Source organism: Anastrepha obliqua, chromosome 4, assembly GCF_027943255.1.
Source record: "Anastrepha obliqua isolate idAnaObli1 chromosome 4, idAnaObli1_1.0, whole genome shotgun sequence".
Taxonomy (NCBI): Eukaryota; Metazoa; Arthropoda; class Insecta; order Diptera; family Tephritidae; genus Anastrepha; species Anastrepha obliqua.
In genome coordinates this window covers 115,034,633-115,057,143 of record NC_072895.1, presented here as the reverse complement: position 1 = coordinate 115,057,143, position 22,511 = coordinate 115,034,633, and the positions used below count along the sequence as shown (strand labels likewise).

Here is a 22,511-nt window from a genome sequence, read left to right as displayed (position 1 = left end):
ATTTATAAAACAAAATCATTTTAAAAATTATGAAATACTTGAATTTGTAAACTCAAATGACGACACTTCAAAGTTCACTAACATAAATTTCTTAGAAAAAATTGGAAATTCGTATATTGAAAATCCCAAATCAATGTCATTATTGACCTTCATGTCACTGGCAATAATAGCATATACAGTTCATAAATTGATATTGTTTATACAAATGAAAAAGCAAGAAAAGTTCCAAAGAAATCAAGAAAAATTATATTTTGAGTTGCAAAATAAAATAAATATTCTATCAAAAGAAATCGTTGAATCGAGGGCGATTCATTTTAGAGAAGGGGGAGTTAACGGCAGACCACTTACCCCATTACAATGCTAAATGTAAACACAATTGAGAAAACATATTTTGCATCTTACAAATCCGCCAGCTCAGCATTATGCTGCTGCGTAATAAAAATTAAATTGAAAATGAAATTGATATCTTCTTTGACCAGGCTGATACAATGCCAAACCATCATTGTGAAACACATAGATTTAAGTAAACAAATTGTATTATTCCAGTAAGGAAAAACATAATTTGCATACATAACTCATGACTGCGCAATGCGCATCATAACACGATCAGTAATATAGTCGACATCGTTCGCTCAAGATACACAACCAGTTTTCAATATATAAAAGTATTTAAGTTGTTATATTCTAAATAAAATTATATAATTATTATTTAGTTATTGTTGTTTTAACACCCACCAACAACAATATTGTATAGATATTGTTCAGAATTCGTCCAATCTGGCACTACCTTAATTTATAGCAACTTCCTATGTACTATAACATATCTACTATGCATTGGTATTATTTCTTCGTACGCATCTGTTATTTACTTCATGATGTACATAACGGGTGATCAATTAAGAGGAGTTTTTTTCATTTGCGTTTTTTTTACAGACCGCGCGCGAGTTGTGGCAAACTGTTATCGTGGATTTGTTGAACAGCGTTTGGCATTTCATCATGGAAAGACTCACACCGCAACAACGTCTACAAATTGTTCAACTGTGTTATGTTTTTCGTGCGCTTAGACCGCATTATGGTCAACATAATCGGCCTGCCTTAAACACTATTCGACATATAATCACCCGTTACATACAAGTTAACGCCACCCATACCACACACTACTTACCCAGTATGTAAACAATTAACCATAGGTTAATACCACACACCAATCCCCAATAAATAAAGAATTAAAAGAAGCACTTATGTACCATTAGCGAAAGTGTCAAATATGTCATTGACACTTTGCTAATGGAGGAAGCGGCCGTCACCTAACACTTATGGTCCGCTTTCCATAGAATTAAGATATACATAGAATCCTAAGCTTCACAGAAGCTAGGGTTATGAATGTAGTAGTAAGTAAATAAGTTATAAATAAGAAAAGATGAATAAAGAGAGGGAGATTTTTTATTGAAACACCAAGCAAGGTAGTTTAATTTTTAAAAACCTTCCGCTCTTCGTGCAAAAGTTAAGTGGCGATCCTGCCAGGAGACTTTAAAAATCTCTAGTTGCCAAAACAAAAATAAAAAACAAGTATCCTTTGAATAGGAGAAAAGTGAAACAAAACTGAGAAATTATAAGTTTCGGAAACATTTAAAAAGAGACAAAAATCTCTAGTTGCCAAAACAAAAATAAAAAAAACAAGTATCCTTTGAATAGGAGAAAAGTGAAACAAAACTGAGAAATTATAAGTGTCGGAAACATTTAAAAAGAGACAAAAATCTCTAGTTGCCAAAACGAAAATAAAAAACAAGTATCCTTTGAATAGGAGAACAGTTAAACAAACTGAAGAAAATTGTGGAATTATATCAAAAATTATAGTCAACAACGGCAAGAAGGCATCATATATAGGACAACTTCTGGTGATACAAAGAGCAGAAAGAAAGAACAATAATGACAACAAAATTGTTGGAATAATATCAAAAATTATAATCAAAAACAGCAAGAAGGCATCAGGTGATACAAAGAGCAAGGATCCTGAATTCGGTAGCGGTAACTACATTAAGTTTTGAAACTTTATAAATTATTATTAATGGGAAATAGTCCTTCTAGCTTAGGTTATAAGAGATTGAATTATTGTGAAAAGTGTAGGGATAACCACAGTGCAACAAAGTGCCCAGGAAAAATATAATATATGTAAATAAAAAATAAACTGGATAACTTAATAAATAGATTCTCTAAGATGTCAGTAGCAAATAACAACAACAATTCAGTTAATATGGATGTAGTGTCCAGGCTGATAGTGGCCAACACCGCTTCATTGCATAGCGAACTGGAACAAGTTAGGCGCCAGCTCCAGAATTTGGGTTCTTCCAACAATGTGATTGAATATTCAGTCGAAAGTATTGACTCAACCATACAGTGTGAGGAAAATTTAGACGTAATTAAGTCCCTTCCTGAATTTAAAGGAAAAATTACTAATTATGTTAGTTGGCGTGAAGCCGCTAATAACTCCATGTCATTATATATTAGAGGGAGTAAAAAATACTTTGCCCCATTGACAATCTTGCGAAATAAAATAACGCAGGATGCTAACGATATCTTGACAAACTATGGCACTGTCCTGAATTTCGACGCCATTTTGAGTTGATTGGACTTTACATATGCAGATAAGAGACCTTGCCATATAATAGAGCAAGAGATGAGTGTCTTGAGACAAGGTTCTAGGACTTTAGTAGAGTTCTATAATGAAGTTAATAAGAAGTTGACGTTGTTAATCAACAAAATAATAATGACCCATGGCACTGGTTCTGCCATAACCAAAGAACTAAATAAGAAAAATAGGGAAGCAGCGCTAAGGACTTTCATAACTGGGCTTAACCACCCATTGGATCAAATTTTGTTCACATTGGCACCAAAAGATCTTCCAAATGCTCTTGCAAAAGCGCAAGAGCTTTATTCAAATCAGATGCGAGCACAATTTGCTCTTCAATTTTCAAAAAATTAGCAAGCAATTGGTTCACGAAGTCCTCCACAGGGAAATCGAAGAACTCAAAATTTTCAAAATAATTTAAGGTATCCAACAAGGATAACCCCAACAAATGAGTCAAAGCAAAATCATCCAGAACCAATGGACGTGGATGAGTCGAAGCAATTATTAAATAGACCTAGGGTTAGGCTATCAAGCCAACCGCGAGTAGGAAATAGGGGTAATTTCCAACCTAATTACCAACAAAATAGCATACCCAAAAGGGCCAACGAAACTACTCAAGTCGGCACTCAGCCTCAGCAAAAGATGCAAAGGATAAATAATATAAATGAAAACCATTTTTAGAATAAATCCTGATTTGCCCTATATCATTAACCCGAATCTTCCCACGATTACCATATGGTAATGCAAACATGCCGATACAATTTTACGTATTATGTCTGCACTAAATAACAAAAACAAAAAAGAATAACTGTATTTCACGCAGAATAAATGCAGCTCACCGAAAAACATAAGTTTTTTGTTATTTTTAGTGCAGCTAGCAAAGCTATAAGACGTCAAACTCAGGTGAAAAAAAGTGAATTATTGTGGTTTTTTAACCCTCCGGCGGGCGCACCCGATCTGTGAGGCACAGCTCACACATTTTTTTGTCTCACTCTATTATTTTTTACCGTTTACTACTCTTTTGGTCAATAGCTGCTTTTTATGGTGTGCTCTTTATATCAAATCAACTCAGTTTGTGTTTTCCCTTCCCAAAGTGAAGTTATACGCAGTTTGATCGGAGAAGCTCATTGCGCCCTAACTCATCACATTGTTTAAAGTAAGTATTTTCAAAATTACTGATTTCAAATTAACTACTGCCCCATTTTAATACTAAATAATTTATTAATATTTAATAGTTAGATGAAAATAACCTGATTTATTGATGTGGCCTGCAGGGCACATTGCGCCCAAACTCGTTACAAAGGTTTTATGTTTTAATTTGTTTTATATTCTTGATAGAAATGTCTCGTCGATACTTCAATTTAAATGAGTCCAAAGACGTGGAAGAAGTTATAAATTTGCTGGTGGCTGATGACGACGATCCCACAATGGAAGACGAATTTGGGGAGGAAAGCGATGTCGCTTCAGATGACGAGGTAGACGAACGGGGTGAAAATTCCGAGACAGAGCAGGATGATGAGACTGACCTAGATGATGAAAATTCTGGAGACATACTTTTTTTTCTAGGAAAAGATAAGATCAGTAAGTGGAATCAAAATCCACCTCTGCGAAGTGCACGCAGAGGACCTCACAACATAATTACTCACTTACCTGGAGTAAAAGGGAATGCAAGAAATGCTAGTACTGCTGTTGATATATGGAATAATATTTTTACCGACGAAATATTAAACATAATAGTAACATAACCAACCAATACATTGAGACCATTAGAAACAATTTTTCTAGAGAAAGGGACATTAAACCCACTGATGACCGAAGTACAAGAGAGGAAAGAGAAGAATTGAATCGGCTCACTCCAGTTCGAGACATTTTCGAGAAATTCATAAGAAATTGCAAAGATAGTTACATTCCTGGGGAAAATATGACTATAGACGAAATGCTACCCGGTTTTCGTGGAAACTGTCCCTTTAGGCAGTATATACCATCTAAGCCAAATAAATCTATCAACAGGCCAAGGGCGTAGTTTTGAGAATGTCTGAGCCTCTTTTTGGCACTGGACGCAATATAACAGGCGATAACTGTTTTACCGATATGGATCTAGTTGACGAACTGAAACAAAAAAAACTATCCTATGTTGGAACCTGACCACCTGACTTTGTAGCTACTAAGGGAAGACAACAATTCACAAGTTTGTTTGGGTTCAATGACGGAAAAACTTTGGTTTCATATGTTCCACGTTCTAAAAGGAATGTTATTCTCGTATCGACTCTTCATGACAACAAGAACATTGATCTCGATTCCAAGGAAAATAAACCAGAAATCATCTCGTTTTATAATAAAATGTGTGCAACATACAATGGCTGACTTCCTAAACGTCACGATGCAATGTGTACTGCGATGCGAAATCCATTGCGATGCAATTTTTCGATACCACTGCATTGCTTTGCATACATCTAGGTGGCAGCATTGTTTCATTTAAGAACACAGCTGATGCAATCAAAATGGATGTGACGGTGAAAAAATTAGCAATTTGCTCTTTCGCTGAGTTATTTAGTGAAAATCAATCCAGTAGTGATTTACTTATTGCAAAAAAGATGAGAAAAAGACACAAATTGATTTTTCACTTGTGGAAGACGCAGAGAATCGCGAGAAATATTCCAAAATGCAAAAAGTTTCTCGAGTGCATTGAAGAAATGCCCAACGATGTCTTTTATAGCCATTTCAGGATGCAAATACAAACATTCCAGGTAGTATACATAAATAATAAATATTAACGTAGTTTTATATTAATATTTTATATTTCAGACTCTTTGCGAAATAGTACAACCCTTTTGGCCGGCAAAAAATGCAGGACGTCCCAATATACCATTGAAGCTAGCATTGCATATTACGCTTTGGAGATTAGGAAATCAAAATAGTTTCCGTGAATTAAGTAATATATTTAACGTTGGTATTGGTGCTACTTATCGGGTATTTTTCAAAACGATTAAAATCTTATTAAAACTAAAAAGTCGTATCATAAAATTTCCCTTGACCGCATCAGAGCGTCGGATTGTTATGGAAAAATTTCAGGCAATGCGCAGCAACCCATTTCCGTTTGTCCTAGGATGCGTAGATGGGACACACATCAAAATCACCCAACCAACGCAAAGCAGCATCAGTTTTTATAATAGAAAAGGCACATTTTCAGTAATAGCGCAAGCTGTTGTGGATAGCGAATTGCGTTTTATCGACGTTTTTGCTGGATATCCTGGGAGGTGTCACGACGCTTCCGTGTGGCAAAGCAGCCCTTTACGTCAAGCAATAATAAACGGAGATATTCCCTTTCCTCCTGAGTGCCATTTGCTGGGAGATGCAGCTTATCCACTGGAGAGATTTCTTATGGTACCATATAAAGATACCGGCTTTTTAAGTGAGGGACAACAAAGATTTAATACTATTTTAAGTAGTACAAGAGTCTGCGTGGAACAAGCGTTTGGAATTTTAAAGAAAAAGTTCCGTATACTGAATTTCATTGAAATTCGCAACATCAAGCTTGTAAAAAATATTATAATTTCATGTATGATACTCCATAACATCATTATAAATAACGAAAGTTTTACCACTTCGGATCTTCCTGATATATTAGAAGATACAAGTACGGAATCCCGAGCAGACATCGAAGAGTTGGATGGTAGATCAAAACGAGATCAATTAACCAATTTATTATCAGCTTAAAACTTTAGTTTTTACAAAGAGCAACCTGAACTTTAAATTTCATTTTACGACATACATATGTATACGTACATTCCTTTAACATAAACAAAATAAAACTAATATCAACTAAAAATAAAACTAATGTTTTGTATTTCAACACATTTATTTTCTATTATTATTCAGGTTTTAACCTATTCAGGTAACAGTTCAAATGTAGCGTTTTTGTTTCAGTCTTTATGTTACCAAAATAAAATTAACATAAAAATTGTTTTATTAAAAATTTAAATTAATAGGAAAATCACTGCATGTTTGATAACAACTCTCGCAATTTTTTCATTTCTTCTATTTTCAAGCGTTCAATTTCCAACTTCTCTTTTTCCATTTGCAAAAACTCCTCCATGTACTTCTTGTCTGTCTCACAAATATCACTCATAATTTCCTTAACATCACGTTTAGATCTCTTTGAAGTGAAAGCAGGTTGCTCCTCACTTTCAGACAATTCTAATATTGATGAATCCAAGATATCTTCAGGAACCACAATATCTGCGCGTGTGCCGTAAATTTCATCTAAAAGATCAAAAAACTCCCAATTTGTCGCACCTTGCCCAGATGTGTTGTTCCTTTTTTTAATGCGCCTATAGGTTACCATTAGATTTAAAAACTTTCGAGTTATATCGTCACGAGTGAATGTCAGTCCTGGTTCAGTTTCTTTCATTTTAAGGAGCACCTGCTGCCACAAAACTGTCTTTTTGCGTTTTTTGCCCGCAAACTCCGGTTCACTTTCCAGCCTGGTCGTGATCAATAACTTGGTCAAATTGAATGTCCACTTCTTTTCACTAAAATGTAAATAATAAATAAATTAGTTGGGTACAACTCAAATTATTTTACAATTAAGCACATTTACTTACGTTTCAACCTCTGCCATTTTAATTGCCTTTTAAAATACAAGTATCACAAAATTTAGTGATGCGCAAATTTCGATTACGATGCAAGTCGATACCTGATGCATGCATTTAGGAATTTTCGACGGTAACGTATAATCGACTTTTGCATTTAGGAACATTTGACTTTGTACTTATGCAGCGCAAATGGCATTTAGGAAGTCAGCCAATGTATCACGAAATATCAAACGCTGGCCAATGGTTATATTTTTTACAATGCTGAATGACGCTGGGATTAACTCTCCTGTGATATATCTCAGTAATAACCTAGAACCACTGCGTAGAAGGCTTTTCTTGAAAAAGGTGGCTCATGAACTGACAATCGAGGAGCTACGTCGAAGAAGTTTGAAAACCCACGGAATACCGTTCAGTCTTCAAATAAGGTTAAAAAAATATCGACCTTCACTTCCAAATGAACGAAGCCCTTCTCCGCCCCCTAAACAAAGACGATGCTCAACTTGCACTAGCGAAACTGGTTTGAGAAGACTGACGAATCGCGAATGCAAGAAATGTAAATCACCACTTTGTTTATCCCATACGTATATGATGTGTGAACGGTGTTATACTCCAGAGGACGAAAATACTCTATCCGAAGAGACCTAAAACAAGCGCAATAAAAGGATTGTTTGAGTTTTATATTTTTATTGTACTTCTAATTAATAAGTTTTCTTGATCATTATATTTACAACAAATTGAATTTTTATTGGATTCTTTCATTTTTTGTAAACTATTTTCGGTTGACTGTTTTAACTTTTTATTTTCAACCTTAATTTACGACTATCTTTTGTAACTGATAATTTTTTGTCAAATAAACGGATTTTTATGAAAATATTTAGATTTATTTCTTATTCATATCCCTTAATGCCATTTCTGTATTTCTCATATATATAAACTATGTAACTATACTTTTATTATGTGTTTTTAAAAGTGTGCCACTTAGGCACATTGCGCCCGAAGTTCACAGCCTGATAGTTGCGCCTGACGGAAGGTTAACATGGCACGTCGGTAAGTAGTTATATGAATAACTTTTTGCTTTTTTGATATATTTCCAAAAAAATTGCATCAGTTGGTGCCACGGCTTATCGGAAACGTCAAGTTGAATTTCAGGATTTGTATACCATTGGTGACAAAAATACATTTACTTACTGCAATGATATTGTAGGTCTAGTGAATAAACTGGGAATGCAGTATGTCGCTGGCGACTGGCGATTATTCATAGACGGCTCAGTTTCAAGTTTAAAGGTTGTGTTGTTGCACAAAACTAACAAAAAACCGTCCATTCCATTAGCATTGGGTACAAATATGCACGAAACGTATGAAACGCTAAAAGATATATTAGAGAAAATTAAATATAATGAACACAAATGGAAAATATGCTGTGACTTAAAAGTAGTAAACATTTTGCAAGGTGTTATTTCTAAGGGTGGTTTTCCAAAATATTTTTGCTTCCTTTGTAATTGGGATTCGCGAAGCAAAATCGATCAATATCAATGTAAACACTGGATAAAAAGAACTTCTGAAAACGAAAAACGGCTAAATTTATTCAATAAACCTTTAATAACAAATATTGATGATATACTATTGCCACCACTCCATATAAAATTGGGAATTGCTAAGAAATTCATCGAAGTGGCCGTCAAACATAGTGATGAAGTCTTTGAATGCCTAAAAAACATCTTTCCGAAACTAAGCAAGGAAAAAATTAAAAACGGTATGATTGCTCTTTTGAATATTTTTCATATATTTCCTTATTTACTCACGTTTAAAAAACTTTTCCCACAAAAAAAACAAAGTTTTATTTTTCAATGCATCACCTGTTAAATTTCAAGGTCCTTTAGGCATGTAATGGTTAAAACTTTAGCTATTTCAATGACATTTTTTCACTGCCTCTAAAAAATATTCTTTTCTGTGATCTATTCACATTTCAATAATTTCTTTATAAATGAATTTTTATATTTTTATCAGGTGTACTCAATGGTCCAGATATCAGAAAACTAATGAAAAGCGAAGAATTTAGTAACGTGCTGACAGACAATTTCCGAAAAGCTTGGAACGCACTGAAAGCTGTAATCGAGGAAGTTTTAGGAAAAAATCGTGTACAACAAGACAAGGCACAGGAATTGGTGAAAACAATGCTCCATTATTTTCATGAAATCAAAGCATCCATGACATTGAAATTACATTTTCTGCATCATCACCTCAATGAGTTCTTAAAACAGTTGCCTACTGAATCAGACGAACAAGGAGAACGTTTTCATCAAGTTACCATGCCAATGTAAAAACGCTACAAAGGAAAAAGACTGGATGCATTACTTGCTGAAGTGTGTTGGTGGAGTCATAAGGTATCTCAATATGAAGATAAAGGTACCGAAGACACTAGATTTGAAGGACATGATGAAAGAAATATGCCCTTAAATGTTTTATCAACTTTAGATGAAGAAGCAGATTCAGACCATCAATGTGAACGACCAGTGAAAAAATCGAGAAGGTCCACTTCGCTTTCAATGGACGCTGACTAACATTGTGTTTTTCACAAAGTAACATCTTAAATTTTAAATATAAAATAGTAGTAAAATAAATGGAAACTTTTTATTATAAGATGAAATAATAAACTTTAAAATTAAAGAGTAAATATTTGTTGATGATTAAAGAGCGTTGAGTAGTATATTAATAGTAATAGTAATAGTAAAACCGAATGAAAAATTTGATAACATCTATCGTCAAAAATGTTTAATTTGACTAAATCCTTAAATATTGCTTTTAATTCGAAATTCTTTAAAAGTATTCACACTAAAATAGTAGTCTGGATACACATTAACACTGTTTAAATACACTAATTTTTGTTAATACAAATCATTTTTACAATATTTAAAAGAAAAAAGAAAATTTTGATTGCTTAGACTATTATATAGACATTAACTTCTCTCTACTTTTTCATTTTTAAGGCATTTGATGTAGTTTTTTTAACAGATTTTTTTGTAGTCTCTACCTACATTTATGTTGAAGAAAGGAAAATAAAATTGCAATCGGTTTAAGCGATATAGAAGTGAGAAAAATTACATTTTCATTGAAGAAAGTGCTCAAAATAAAGTTATAGATAAAATATATTCAAAACACTATAAAATTGGAATCCGAGCTAATACAAAAAAACCCAAGTGCAATTTTGTTAGTTGTGACAAGTACTCTCAGAAACTGAAGTCAAAACGGAGTGCACATTCGATGACTTCAAAAATGTTGTACAGTGTTATCACTCCAATTACAAACATTTGTGGAGTCAGGATGAAGACATTCGGAACAATCTTGTCAGTAACACCATGCGTCGGAATCGTTTTCAAGAGATTTTGCAAAATCTTCACTTCGAAAAAAATTCCAAGGCTTCTTCAAAAGACGGCCCAAATCCTGACAAAATGTGGAAACTGCGTCCTCTTACGGATCATGGATGCAAGCTATAAAGTCTGGTCCCTATGCACTTACCAGGGGAAGAATCCTCGATCGAATTTGGAGTACGAAGCAAAGTTTGGAAAATGCGCCGCTCCTTTAGTCAGCATGATCGACGATTTTCCTGATGAATTGAAATCGCTGTCATTCCAGTTTTATTTCGATAACCTGTTTACTAGTTATCCTCTGTTGGCATATCTCAAGTCATGCGGATATAATGGTACTGGGACAATCCGAGAAAACAGAATTCCAGCAAGCTGTCCACTAGTGCATAAAAAAGACTTCAAGTCAATGGAAAGAGGTTACTCTGAATCAATTGAAATGAAAAGCACTGGTATTTGTTTGGTGAAATGGAAAGATAACAATGTTGTCTGCATGTTATCTACCTGCTTTGGTGAGGATTCGAAATCAATGGCACAGCGTTATTCGAAGGCAAGTGGATCGAAAATAAATGTACACCGTCCTTGCGCAATCACGGAATATAATAAATTTATGTGCGGAGTAGACCGATTAGATCAAAATCTATCCCTGCACCGCATCGCATACAGGGGAAAAAAGTGGTGGTCAAGCATTTTTACCTGGCTGTTAGATGCTTGTATTCAAATTGAGATGTTTTCTCGTTCAGAAGAACTTTACGAAGCGAAAATCGAAAATTACATCGGCGACGGTGACACTAAATCCTACGGTAACTTAGTGAAAGCGAAACCTTATGGTGAAAATTTTACAATTAACAAAAAAGAGTGCGTTGGCCACGTCCACAAGCGGATGGGAGCGCGTTTACGCGATATTGTCAACAAAACAGTTGAGGAAAAAGAGGTAAAAACAGGTAAAAACGCTGGAAAGAAAAGAAGGAGTAAAATGCTTGGTGGTAAAGGCAAACTAACGGCTAAAGTTATTGATAATTTAAGCCGTTATTACGGATTGGCGATTAGGAACAACTGTGATTCCGTAGAAAAAATGAAAACTGCTGTCTGGGCCACTTACTACCATCAGCAATCAACAGATGAAAATCCGCAACATGACAAATGTCCGGCCGGAGCGGATTCTTGGTGTGGTTACCAAAAGGCTTTGGCCGAAGGAAAACCATTTAAACATGAATACACCCCACTGCCAGAAGATGTTTTGAACGCAATAAAACCAATTTACGTAGATTTGAGTAAAGACGAACTTTTAGAGAGATGCCTGGGTGGTTTTACTCAAAACACTAACGAGAGTTTAAATCAGCTTATATGGAGGATTGCTCCGAAAAAACTCTCTGGCAGTACAAGTATCGTTCAACTGGCAGCTCTGGTAGCTGCATGCACCTTTAATGAAGGCACAGGTGCTTTGCTGCAGTTTATGTATGACATGGGGATTAGCATTGGGCCAAGCGCTCACGAATATGCGAGAAGAGTGGACCAAACTCGCATCGAAAGATCTGACCAAAAATGCCACCAACAGACTAAGGAGGGCAGGATAACTCGTAGCCTTGCTAAAAAAGATGCTGAAAACAATGACAAAGCTAGTGGACACATACTCTATGGTGCTGGAATCGACGACTCCGTGTAAGTAGAGAGAAAAAAGTATTTTCTTGACGTTTTCATAACTTAAAACTTTAAACGCGGTTTTCTCGAACCTTTTTTTTAAAGTGCGTAGTCATTGGCATTTCAAAACATATACACATACACATAAAACACATATTTTACATATAAAAAACCTCCCCCCAACGTTTTTTTTTCGCCATTTTTTTTTTATATTAAGGTGGTTTTACACCTACAAAATGGCGGCATTTTTTCGTCAAAAATCACTTTTTACTTCAAACGACTACCAAATGGCTGAAAATGAAAATAAATCGTCAAAATAAACGTTGGGGGGAAGTTTAACTCATACTTTAACTAAATTATTCGATTTTTTTGATTTCAGATGATTCTACGCTGAGATATGGGGGGAATTAAGAGGAAAATGTAGCGAAATTTCGCAAATTAAATGAAAATGTTAACGTAGAAGGAAATGAAAACTTTCCCAACAGATTAGACGACGATGATTTTCCATCAACAAGTAGAGTAGCTTTGCAAAATTTAGAATATGATATAGATAGCGGAGATGACAGTGTGTTTTTTGAAGATTTAAATGTAGTAGATGTTGAGGTAGATAGTTATTCAGAGGATATGGATAATATAATAATTTAGAAAATGCGTTCCTTTTGTCAACCTGGGCGGTTAGTAATAATATTCCTCAGAATAGCGTAGACGATTTGCTTAGGACTCTAAAACTTATGGGTGTAGAAAGTTTGCCACTGTCAGCTAGGTCTCTTTTAAGTACAAGTAGGCAAAAAGTTAATATTAAATTAATTCCAGGAGGTTTTTATATTATATATAGGTATTCAGTTTCATTTATGGGGTGCAGAATTTAATGTATTGGAAAATTGTGAGGTAGTAAATATTGATATTGGGATAGATGGGTTAAAGTTAATTAAGAGTAGTAATAGATGCCTTTGGCCGATTTTAGGATGTGTCGTAGGTTCTAAGTTAAGCCCATTTACGATAGCGTGTTTTTCAGGGATAGTAAGCCAGGTAGCGTTAATGATTTTTTGAGGGACTTTTGTGAGGAAGTAAGTTTTTTTAGGAAGAACGGGGTTAAGGTAGGTAGCAATCTAGTATGTAAGCCATTTAATATAAGACTATTTAGTTGTGACGTACCCGCTCGAGCCGCGGGGGTGGGGACAGGATCCACGGCAGGACGAGTAACAACAGATGTGCTAAAGATACACGAACGAACGCACACGAAAGACGACGCGCAAAAGGATTCGAGGAAACAGACAACAGCAGATCCAGACTCGATTTCTGTTCAAGATGTCGCCATCTTGGATTATACCCCCTAGAGTAGAAAGCAGGGAAGTGGCAACCTGGGAACGGCAATACCAGGATGCTTCACAACGTATATCATTTCCCCTTAGTACGACAACATTTACCAGGACCCATAAATCACGAGGAATATCATATCCATCTGCCAGGCAGTTTTTTCTCCGATGTACAACCTCCGAGACAGCTGAGGCGCAGGCCGAGGGATGTGGAATTACTACGCCGATTTTGGGGTACGGCCCCCAAATGGTGGCCGTGCGGAAATGAGACGGATTGCGCTTGGCCTTTATATTTACACTATAAATCGCTGAAAGCGTGTGGACAAAAACAGGTTGCGATGGAACTATACTTTTTCCTGAACCAAGTGCGAAACAATAATAATTTTACTAACTTACTACTATTTTGCTGCTCGCGGTAATTTGCATGAAAACACATCTTACGTGAAATTATTTTTGTTATAGCTTATATATGAACAATTTTCCCCCCCTACACGTACTCATGAATTTGTCCTTTAGTTTTGCAATAAAATTAATACAAATATTACTTTGGTTTACTTGTAATTTCAAGAAATATAGCAGTGAAGGAATACTACCATTTGAATCGAATTGTACATTTAAGAAAGATTACCCCGTGAGGAGTTGCCTGATCTCTCATCGGGTGCGTAACAGGAGGTGGATAGGAGTGGCCTTCCCTGTTAGGGTAGGTTCAACACTCGTGTGATGACTCAAAGTTGGCATAGAATCAGGGTGCCAGCCGCGAACCAAACTGCCTAGGGAAGAGCCCTGAATCAAAACCTTCTTCGGTAATGGACAACAGGAAGGATAGTACTCCAGGTACGACTACTGCTCCGAGATAAATAATAAATTATTTGTTGCTCGTTGGCAAGATAATGCAGAAGTAACAGTCATTTCTAATTTCGAGTCTGTCGACCCACTAGCTGTCTCACAACGTTGGTGCAAAGCCGAGAAGAAAAAAGTATCTGTTGAACAACCTGGACTTATTCATGACTACAATCAACACATGGGAGGGGTGGACCTACATGATAATGCCGTAGCTAACTATCGCGTTGGTATTCGTGGAAAAAAATGGTGGTGGCCGTTATGGACTAATTCAGTCAATAGTACCACTGTTAACGCATGGAAATTTCATTGCCTGATTTGTAAGGCAGAAGGTCCTCGCCATATGTCTCAAATTTCTTTTAAAACTGAAATTGCAGAATCTTTACTTTTATATTGTGAAGAAGTTTCTGATGAAATAAGTGATTCATCAGACATCGAAGAAGCAGAGAGACCAGTCCATTTACCTCGCATAAATGTTCGTGATCATGTCGTATGGAAACCTCCAGGCAACAAACGTAAAAGATGTGCTTTGTGTTACTCACAAACTGTTTATGAATGTAAAAAATGTAATTTGAGATTACATCCAAAATGTTTTGATGAATACCATACAGATTTAGGATATAAGAAAAAATAATTTTTTTTTTTTTAAATATTGTAAAACTATTACATTGTAAACTTAACAAAATACAACTATATTAATAAAGAGAATTCAAAAAAATACCCAACTGCCACTCTGCGTAAGTTAGTTAAGATACTCGCCAAATACAATCAGGAAGCGCCTTACTCTTAATTCTATTAGCCATAGCTACAAGCATAACAATATTTCTGAGGAGACGGCAAAGAAATATGGTAGTACTGAAGAATATCATAAACGAAACCGCGGACGCTTTCACCTCAAGAGGGGGAGTAGTTAACACAGGTAACCACTCATCCGGCCAAAACATCGATCCGACCAAATTTGCCGACGACGGGTCTATAGCTTTGCACGTAAAAACAAGTAAAAGTCCAATACTGCTTTACTAACTCATACGGCCATTCTGCCGACGAGACACTTATAGGCTTGCGCGGTTTACGGCCGCTACCGCAACCTCAACAACAACACCAACTCGACAACCACCAGAAAAGCCACCAAGGGCAAGAACCCAGCAGTCATCAACACCGGAAATGCGGATGTAGCAGTAATTGTTTAAAATTAAGAAATTTAATACTTATTGCAATAAGATAGCTTATTAATCATTTATTGTAATAATATAGCTTATTAATCATTACTGTAATAATATTTCTGTAGAATTTAGGTTATATGTAATAAATTGCGTATTAAGCAAATTTAACATTGTAATACTTATCAATAAGCATAAAATGTATAAATAGTAGTTAAGAATCAATTAATAAACACTTGTCATATTGCTGTTGAAGAATTAACTCGTTGTTTTTTTTAACACTATCGTGGGGTGATAACATAAATCGCGTGGGAACAACAAAACAAATACAAGACAATAAGCGGAACTGGCCGAGCAATTGCAAGTGCAGAAGTCACGTGGCTAATAACGCGCGGTAACTGAAATTAGGGCAAGAGTGTAGGTATTTAGATGCTAGCGTCGCTTTAATGTAACCAGTTATTTCAGCTCATCCGCTGAGACCGGCTGCCCTTGGTAATCCAAGGAAAATAAAAAAATTTTTAACAATAAACTAAGTGTTTAATTTACTTTACTTGCCGCTTATAAATTTTCAATTGGATGTTGCTGCCGAACTTTTGAACGCAAGTCAAACTACAGCTGTCGCCAAAAAGAGAGGTCGTCCATCATCACTCCTGTGGAGATCCGTAAATGGAAACGACGTTTAGACTACCTAGCATAAACGTAACATTATATGAGAAATAAGACATCTGTCATTTTGTATGAATGCACTTGTATCTGCAGAGCGGTCAATGTCGATTACAGAGTGTAGTGAGAGAGGGGTCGATGTCAGGCAGTTGCGCAGCGAACACTTCAATAAAGGCAATCAGTCAAAACCCAGAATTACTTAATGTTTATTAATTATTGGGTAGGCAGGCTGTTACAACTCCTTTTGACAATGAATTCAGGAACTGCGCCCCATCATCACCAGCTGCTTCTACAGGCTCTGAATCAAATCCCTATAAAAGAGCTTATGTTGAAAACCCACCAAAATCACTACGACTTGATGGTTATAATCATTGGCCGGAATGGGGCACAAGAGGCAGATGTAGAGAATGCACCACTGGGTTTCAAAGCTGTAAATGCAGCAAATGTAATGTGCACTTGTGTTCAAATCCCCAAAAAAACTGTTTCGTGTCTTATCATACATAAAATATAAATTAACGGCATTTGTAAAAGAAATAAACTTGTTTCTAAATATACCACCATTGCCCAATGTTGCATATACGCAACATCCTGTAGTTCTTGAACCAGGACACCTAGGACCTTGAAATTTTGAACAGTTAATATTGATGTCAACCCTATCTTATATATCTACTCAAAAAAATTTTAGCCCCGCCAATTTTAATTCGTCCATGAGAGGGTTAGCAACATAAACTAAGGTATTTTATTTGTCATATAAAGAGGTCTTCCAAGCAAACGCTTAGATTTTACATTAGCATTATCTAAAGCTTCTCGAATCAAAAACCAGGTTAGAGAACTATGCTAGAATTCGACTAGAGATAAGATAGAAACACATTCGTGTTTAGGCCACACCCTAAAGTCTCGTAAATGTTTAGCCACCCTAATGGTAACTGCGCCGACCGTTCCGACTGTTGCAAACCACCGTTTCCAGTCGCTGCAACGTGAAGGCCGTTAACCTTGGCATTTCCCCGCCGAACAGTTAAAACGTTTACCGTGTTAAACGCTATTCGCCGAGGTTACTTTCGCCTCAATTTTTAATGTAACTTTCACTGCGATTTTTATAAAGCAAGGATCAGGACGTGTCAGCCAAGGTAACTAAAATTACATATCAATATATCTATTTTATACTAATAATAAATAAATAACACCGAGTTATTACATATTGTACGATATACATTTATACCGACATATGTACATACTAAGAAATAATAAAAAACTGATTATAACCGGAAACTGACACGCCTTTCTATTTTTCTATTTCTTCAAAATATATCATCGGAGCGACCGTGGAGGCCCCACATTTTTTAAACCTATCATCTGCGTCGCCCTACGATGATAACATGGTCCTTCGAGTCGGATCTTTGGCAAATAAACTAACAAGCAATTTCTGAATCAAGCGCACCTACACACCAGTACCGGGCACCAAAAAGCACGCACAAGCATCAAAGCGAACACCAAGGCAACGGAATCACCTATCAAACCGAAAAAAGGACAGTGGTCAAACATTCCTGTTCCAGCGGATAAAGGTACCTGGAATTTATTGCACACATTTTTTTTGGTGAGAAAAAATAAATAAACAAAGAGGTAAATCATTCCGTCTGTCCGCAAACAGACGATAAAATTATAAGTGCGCGAGTTACATTTTATGCTGATTTTAAGATGTTTACACTTCACAAGGAATCCAAGACCTGATGCAAAACCGACGGATAGATTATACAAAAGAATGCCTGTTATAGAATATTTTAATACAAAAATGCAAGAAGTTTATTACCCAGAAACAATTTGTCACTGGACGAATCGATGGTGCTGTAGCGTGGCCGTTTAGTTTTTCGCCAATATATTAAAAATTAACGCCACAAATATGGAGTAAAATTATATTTGTTAACGGAGCCAGATGGTACGGGTCTAAAATTTTCTGTCTACACTGGTACCCTAGATGATTTTGGCGGAAAAGTACATGCTGCCAATGTAGTACTCCATTTGATGCAAGAAAAACTGGATGTAGGGCATTCACTATATTTAGACAATTTTTATAATAGCTATCACCTGGCGTGCAAATTATTGTCTAGAAACACATATTGTACTGGTACTCTTAGATTTGACCGAAAAGATAATCCAGTTGAAGTGAAAAATGCTAAATTAAAAAAAGGAGAAACGATTGCACGCTACTGTAACGGAGTTATGATCGCTAAATGGAAGGACAAGAGGGACATCTTCTATATATCAACAGAATTTGGAAATAACTTGAAAAAATATTACAACAGACGCCAAGAGGAAAAAGAAAAACCGGAAGCTATTTGCGAATATAATAAGTTCATGGGAGGTATAGACAAAAAAGATCAAATGCTTTCGTAGGGTTGGTGTCGAAATTCTGTATGTACAAAATTCTAAAAACAAAATTCTGCTTTTTAAAATTCTGCTTTCAAAATTCTGTATTACAAAATTCTGTATTACAAAATTCTGTATTACAAAATTCTGTATTAAAATATAATGTTAACAATGTTAAAGAGGTAATGTAATTATTTAATTTATTATTATTATTATTTTTTATTATTATTCGAGATATTAAATAAAAAATAATAATAATAATAATTTTTTCTTCAGTTTCGATAGAATCCACAGTATTTTTGCGTAGAACTCCTTTTTGCATGGGCGGCCTCCGGCCGCGCTTCAAAAAACTAACCCTCATCAGTCCGACTCCGGCTACGCAATCCACCGTATTTTTGCGTAGAACTCTTCTAAAAAAAAAACGAACAGCTGCGAAGAATTATTAAGAAAAGAAATGAATAAGGTCACACTACATATTTAAAAAGAATTCCAAAAAATATTGTTATTGGCTTAACTAAAATATTGTTATCGCTTAAACATATACATATGTATATTTATGGAATAAATGTTTATTTTGTTACTTCTTGTATGACGAAAATCACAAAACTTGAATAAAGCAGAATTTTTCGCATTAAACATGCAGAATTTTGAAAAAGCAGAATTTTGGAAAGCAGAATTTTTTTGCAATTTACAGAATTTTGTAACACAGAATGATAATTATTTTTTGTTCAAAAAGTACGAGCATCCAAGAGTATCCTTGTATGAATATCGACTTCGTGTCCTTGAGTACTTACTTCCTGAAAAACAAAGCCCTAACCCCGCTGAAAATCGACGTGCAACGAACCATGTACCAGAAAAAAATCCTCAAACCGGAGGAAAAAAACCATGCCCATCGAAAGTGCACTAATTGCTGCAAAAAAAAAGATTTGCAGGGAAACTGTTTTTCATTGTCCAACTTGTCCTGGAAAGCCGGCCTTGTGTTTCGAGCCTTGTTTCGCTGAGTTTCATAAGAACATGTAGCTATAATTATATTTTTTTAAGATTTCGTTTTATAAATCACTACATATTATAAAACAAAGCCGCTTTTTCTGTCCCTATGTCCCCTTATACGCTTAAATCTTTAAAACTACGCAATGGATTTTGATGCGGTTTTTTTTCAAAAATAGATTGATTGAAGAGGAAGGTTTATATCTATATAATGTGAAGAAATATATAAAGGGGGCGTGGCAATCGGTCAAAATGTGGCAAAAAAACATAAATTTTTTGTTTTCACGGCCATAAATCATAAACGAATCAACCAATTAAAATGAAACTTTCTTGAAGTTTAACTTTGAAATATTTACTTTCGTTCTGCATAAAAAAAAAATTGATTTATTTGTTATTTAACCAAAATTGTTTAAACAAAAGCAGCTCTTTTTCCAAAAAAAGCTGTTTGTGTGTTTGTTCGCTGTCAACCGAATGAAACAACAGGCGTTAAGCGATAATCTCACCACACCTCATTAATGTTGAATAACATCGTATGGTGACGTGTGTATGTATGTATTTACGAATCGCTCGCATTATTTCATTTCGGACGTATGTACATATGTATCTATGTATGTACTGAATTCCATGTAATTATATGTACATACAATTTTACAGCGAAATAAAACGCTATTTTCACGTTCTATATTAGTAAATCGCACATAATTAAAATACAGTTTTTGAATAGTTTTTATTGATTCGGAGCGCGTTTAGTTTGCTATCGATTCCATACAATAACATTTTTTGTCATTTTTACGACAACTAATAGCTTATTTCCGAAGCGATTTCAACAAATAGGTACAACATTAATCCTTATCCAATTAAATACCTTAAATACATTGTTGTTTTCATATAGATCTATGTATATGGCTCTTTACAGCATATAATTAAAAACAATATTTTTCAAGATATTACATCAGTAATTAGTAATTGAGATCTACCGGAAAAATTGCGTTAGCTGTTGCGTCATCCGGCATTGCCGCCACTCTTTTGGAAAGAGGCCGAACCACACACTTTACAATCAAGCAATCAAAATCGCAACCGATGATGATAACAGCGTCTGTAGTGTTTCTAGACAGAGCAATACAGGAAAATTGATGCGTGACTGCTCATTAATAGTCTGGGACGAAGCTACCATGTCAAACAAGACGTCTGTGGAAGCACTGGATAGGACAATGCGCGATTTGCGCAACAAAAATTCACCTATGGGTGGATGTACAATTCTGTTCTCAGGAGATTTCCGTCAAATCCTACCAGTTGTGACTCGAGGAACACGTGCTGACGAAATAAATGCTTCGCTAAAAAGATCCCACCTTTGGTCGCATGTCAATAAATTAGATCTTAAAACTAATATGAGGGTTTCGTCATCTTCACGTGAGAACAGGCTATTTCCAGAGATGCTGCTAAAAGTTGGCAATGGAGAATTAACACAAAGTGAGGGAAGGATTAACCTAGAAAACCTTTGTGTTTTGATAGACAACATCCAAGAGTTAGTCAACAATGGGTCGGCAAAACCCCTCCACTGAACCCTCCCCGAGGGTGCCGACTGGAAATAGGTACCACAGTTCTCATCCTGCACTCAGTTGGGAGGTAGCTAGCTAAGGTAAGACTCCACGGATAAGTGTTCGTTACTCCTTAATAGTACATCATTTGTAAATGGAGTTTTACCATGGTGTGAGGTAAAGGGCCGGATCAAGGTGTCATGCGACCCGTGCCGAGGATCAGCCTGGCTGGGGGCCCTTTTTCAAAAATAGCCCAGTCGCTAACGTGAGCTTACGGATACCTGGCGCCCCAGGTCCGCCCCCATCATGCACTGACGCTGGCTGGTACCAAGGCCAGATTAAAATTACAGCCTGCGACGACGAAAGATCGGTGGAGCTATACAAGACTGCAATAGCGAAGATCGGGGAAGTCTACCCTGGAGCGAAGCTCGTGGTAGTAGACAAAAAAGACATCCCGTCTCGACCGAGGGCACGAGTTTGGGTCCCTACACCCTCTGACCCACAGCAAGTCATGCAGATAATAAGTGTGGTGTGGTGACGAAACGTGCCACAACGCAAGTAATGCTGTTACTAACAAACGATTCTCTAGAACCTTTGGCGAAAAGCGAAGGTATGATAAACTATGGTTTTGGCAAGGTTAAGGTCAGAACCTATAAAACAGATGCTGATGCCATCGACCAATTGGCCTCAGAAATTGAGGCCAATGACGCTGAGGAAGATCCTATGGAGTCCTCAAGCGATGTCGAAAGCATCGACATGGAAGGATACTGCTCGTCAGGGTCTGAGCTCACAGATAGACTCAAGAAAATGAGTACAAGTACGACAACTGAGCTTACAGCTGGTTTGAGTACAACATACTCAGAAAAAGAGCTCTTGAGCGACTCACAGGAAGATTCAGAGAGTGTTAACCATGCGTCTTCTACAAATAAATTTACATCACAGTAAGCTAGCATCACAAGCCCTAATTGATCGCATGGCAGCAGACAACCCTGATTTTGTCCTCATTCAGGAGCCATGGATCAATGGAGGGCGCATCTGCGGGTTGAGGACACCGAAATATAAGCTGTATACAGCAGACTGTGAAGGTAAATCAAGGTCTTGTATTATGGCAAAAACAGAACTAACCACATTTATGATTTATAAATATAGCAATAAAGACACAACTACGATAAGCTGGGAGACAGATGGTAACAAGTACCGGCTATCGTCCTTCTATAAGGCACACGGGGATCCAGTCCAATCGCAGCTGTTAAAAGAGCTAATACTGGACAGCGAAGCCTGCGGCAAGATATTACTTCTGGGAGGCGACGCAAACGCCCATCACACTACCTGGGGTAGTTCAGATATTAACGTGCGAGGTGAGTCACTCTTTAATTTTATTATGAGTACCAAATTATTGCTCTGCAATCGCGGTAA

General features: G+C 36.2%; 2 protein-coding genes across 2 annotated transcripts; one reads left to right on the top strand and one right to left on the bottom strand.

Annotated features, from left to right (window-relative positions):
• Positions 1 to 5,021: 5,021 nt before the first annotated feature.
• Positions 5,022 to 6,446, top strand: LOC129243641 (uncharacterized). Its single transcript, XM_054880820.1, has 2 exons — positions 5,022 to 5,376; positions 5,435 to 6,446. The coding sequence occupies exons 1-2, from the start codon at positions 5,044 to 5,046 to the stop codon at positions 6,344 to 6,346; spliced, it is 1,245 nt and encodes a 414-aa protein (XP_054736795.1). The 5' UTR covers positions 5,022 to 5,043; the 3' UTR covers positions 6,347 to 6,446.
• Positions 6,430 to 7,413, bottom strand: LOC129243642 (uncharacterized). Its single transcript, XM_054880821.1, has 2 exons — positions 7,234 to 7,413; positions 6,430 to 7,161 (listed from the first exon to the last, which is right to left on the bottom strand). The coding sequence occupies exons 1-2, from the start codon at positions 7,248 to 7,250 to the stop codon at positions 6,624 to 6,626; spliced, it is 555 nt and encodes a 184-aa protein (XP_054736796.1). The 5' UTR covers positions 7,251 to 7,413; the 3' UTR covers positions 6,430 to 6,623.
• Between the last annotated feature and the right edge of the window lie 15,098 nt (positions 7,414 to 22,511).

What these genes read in the sequence shown, in the direction of transcription:
- LOC129243641 (XM_054880820.1), top strand. Translation starts at nt 5,044, where the DNA reads ATGCAATTTTTCGATACCACTGCATTGCTTTGCATACATCTAGGTGGC. An exon ending in TGCAAATACAAACATTCCAG is followed by an intron (nt 5,377 to 5,434) that starts GTAGTATACATA and finishes TTTATATTTCAG; the next exon opens with ACTCTTTGCGAAATAGTACA.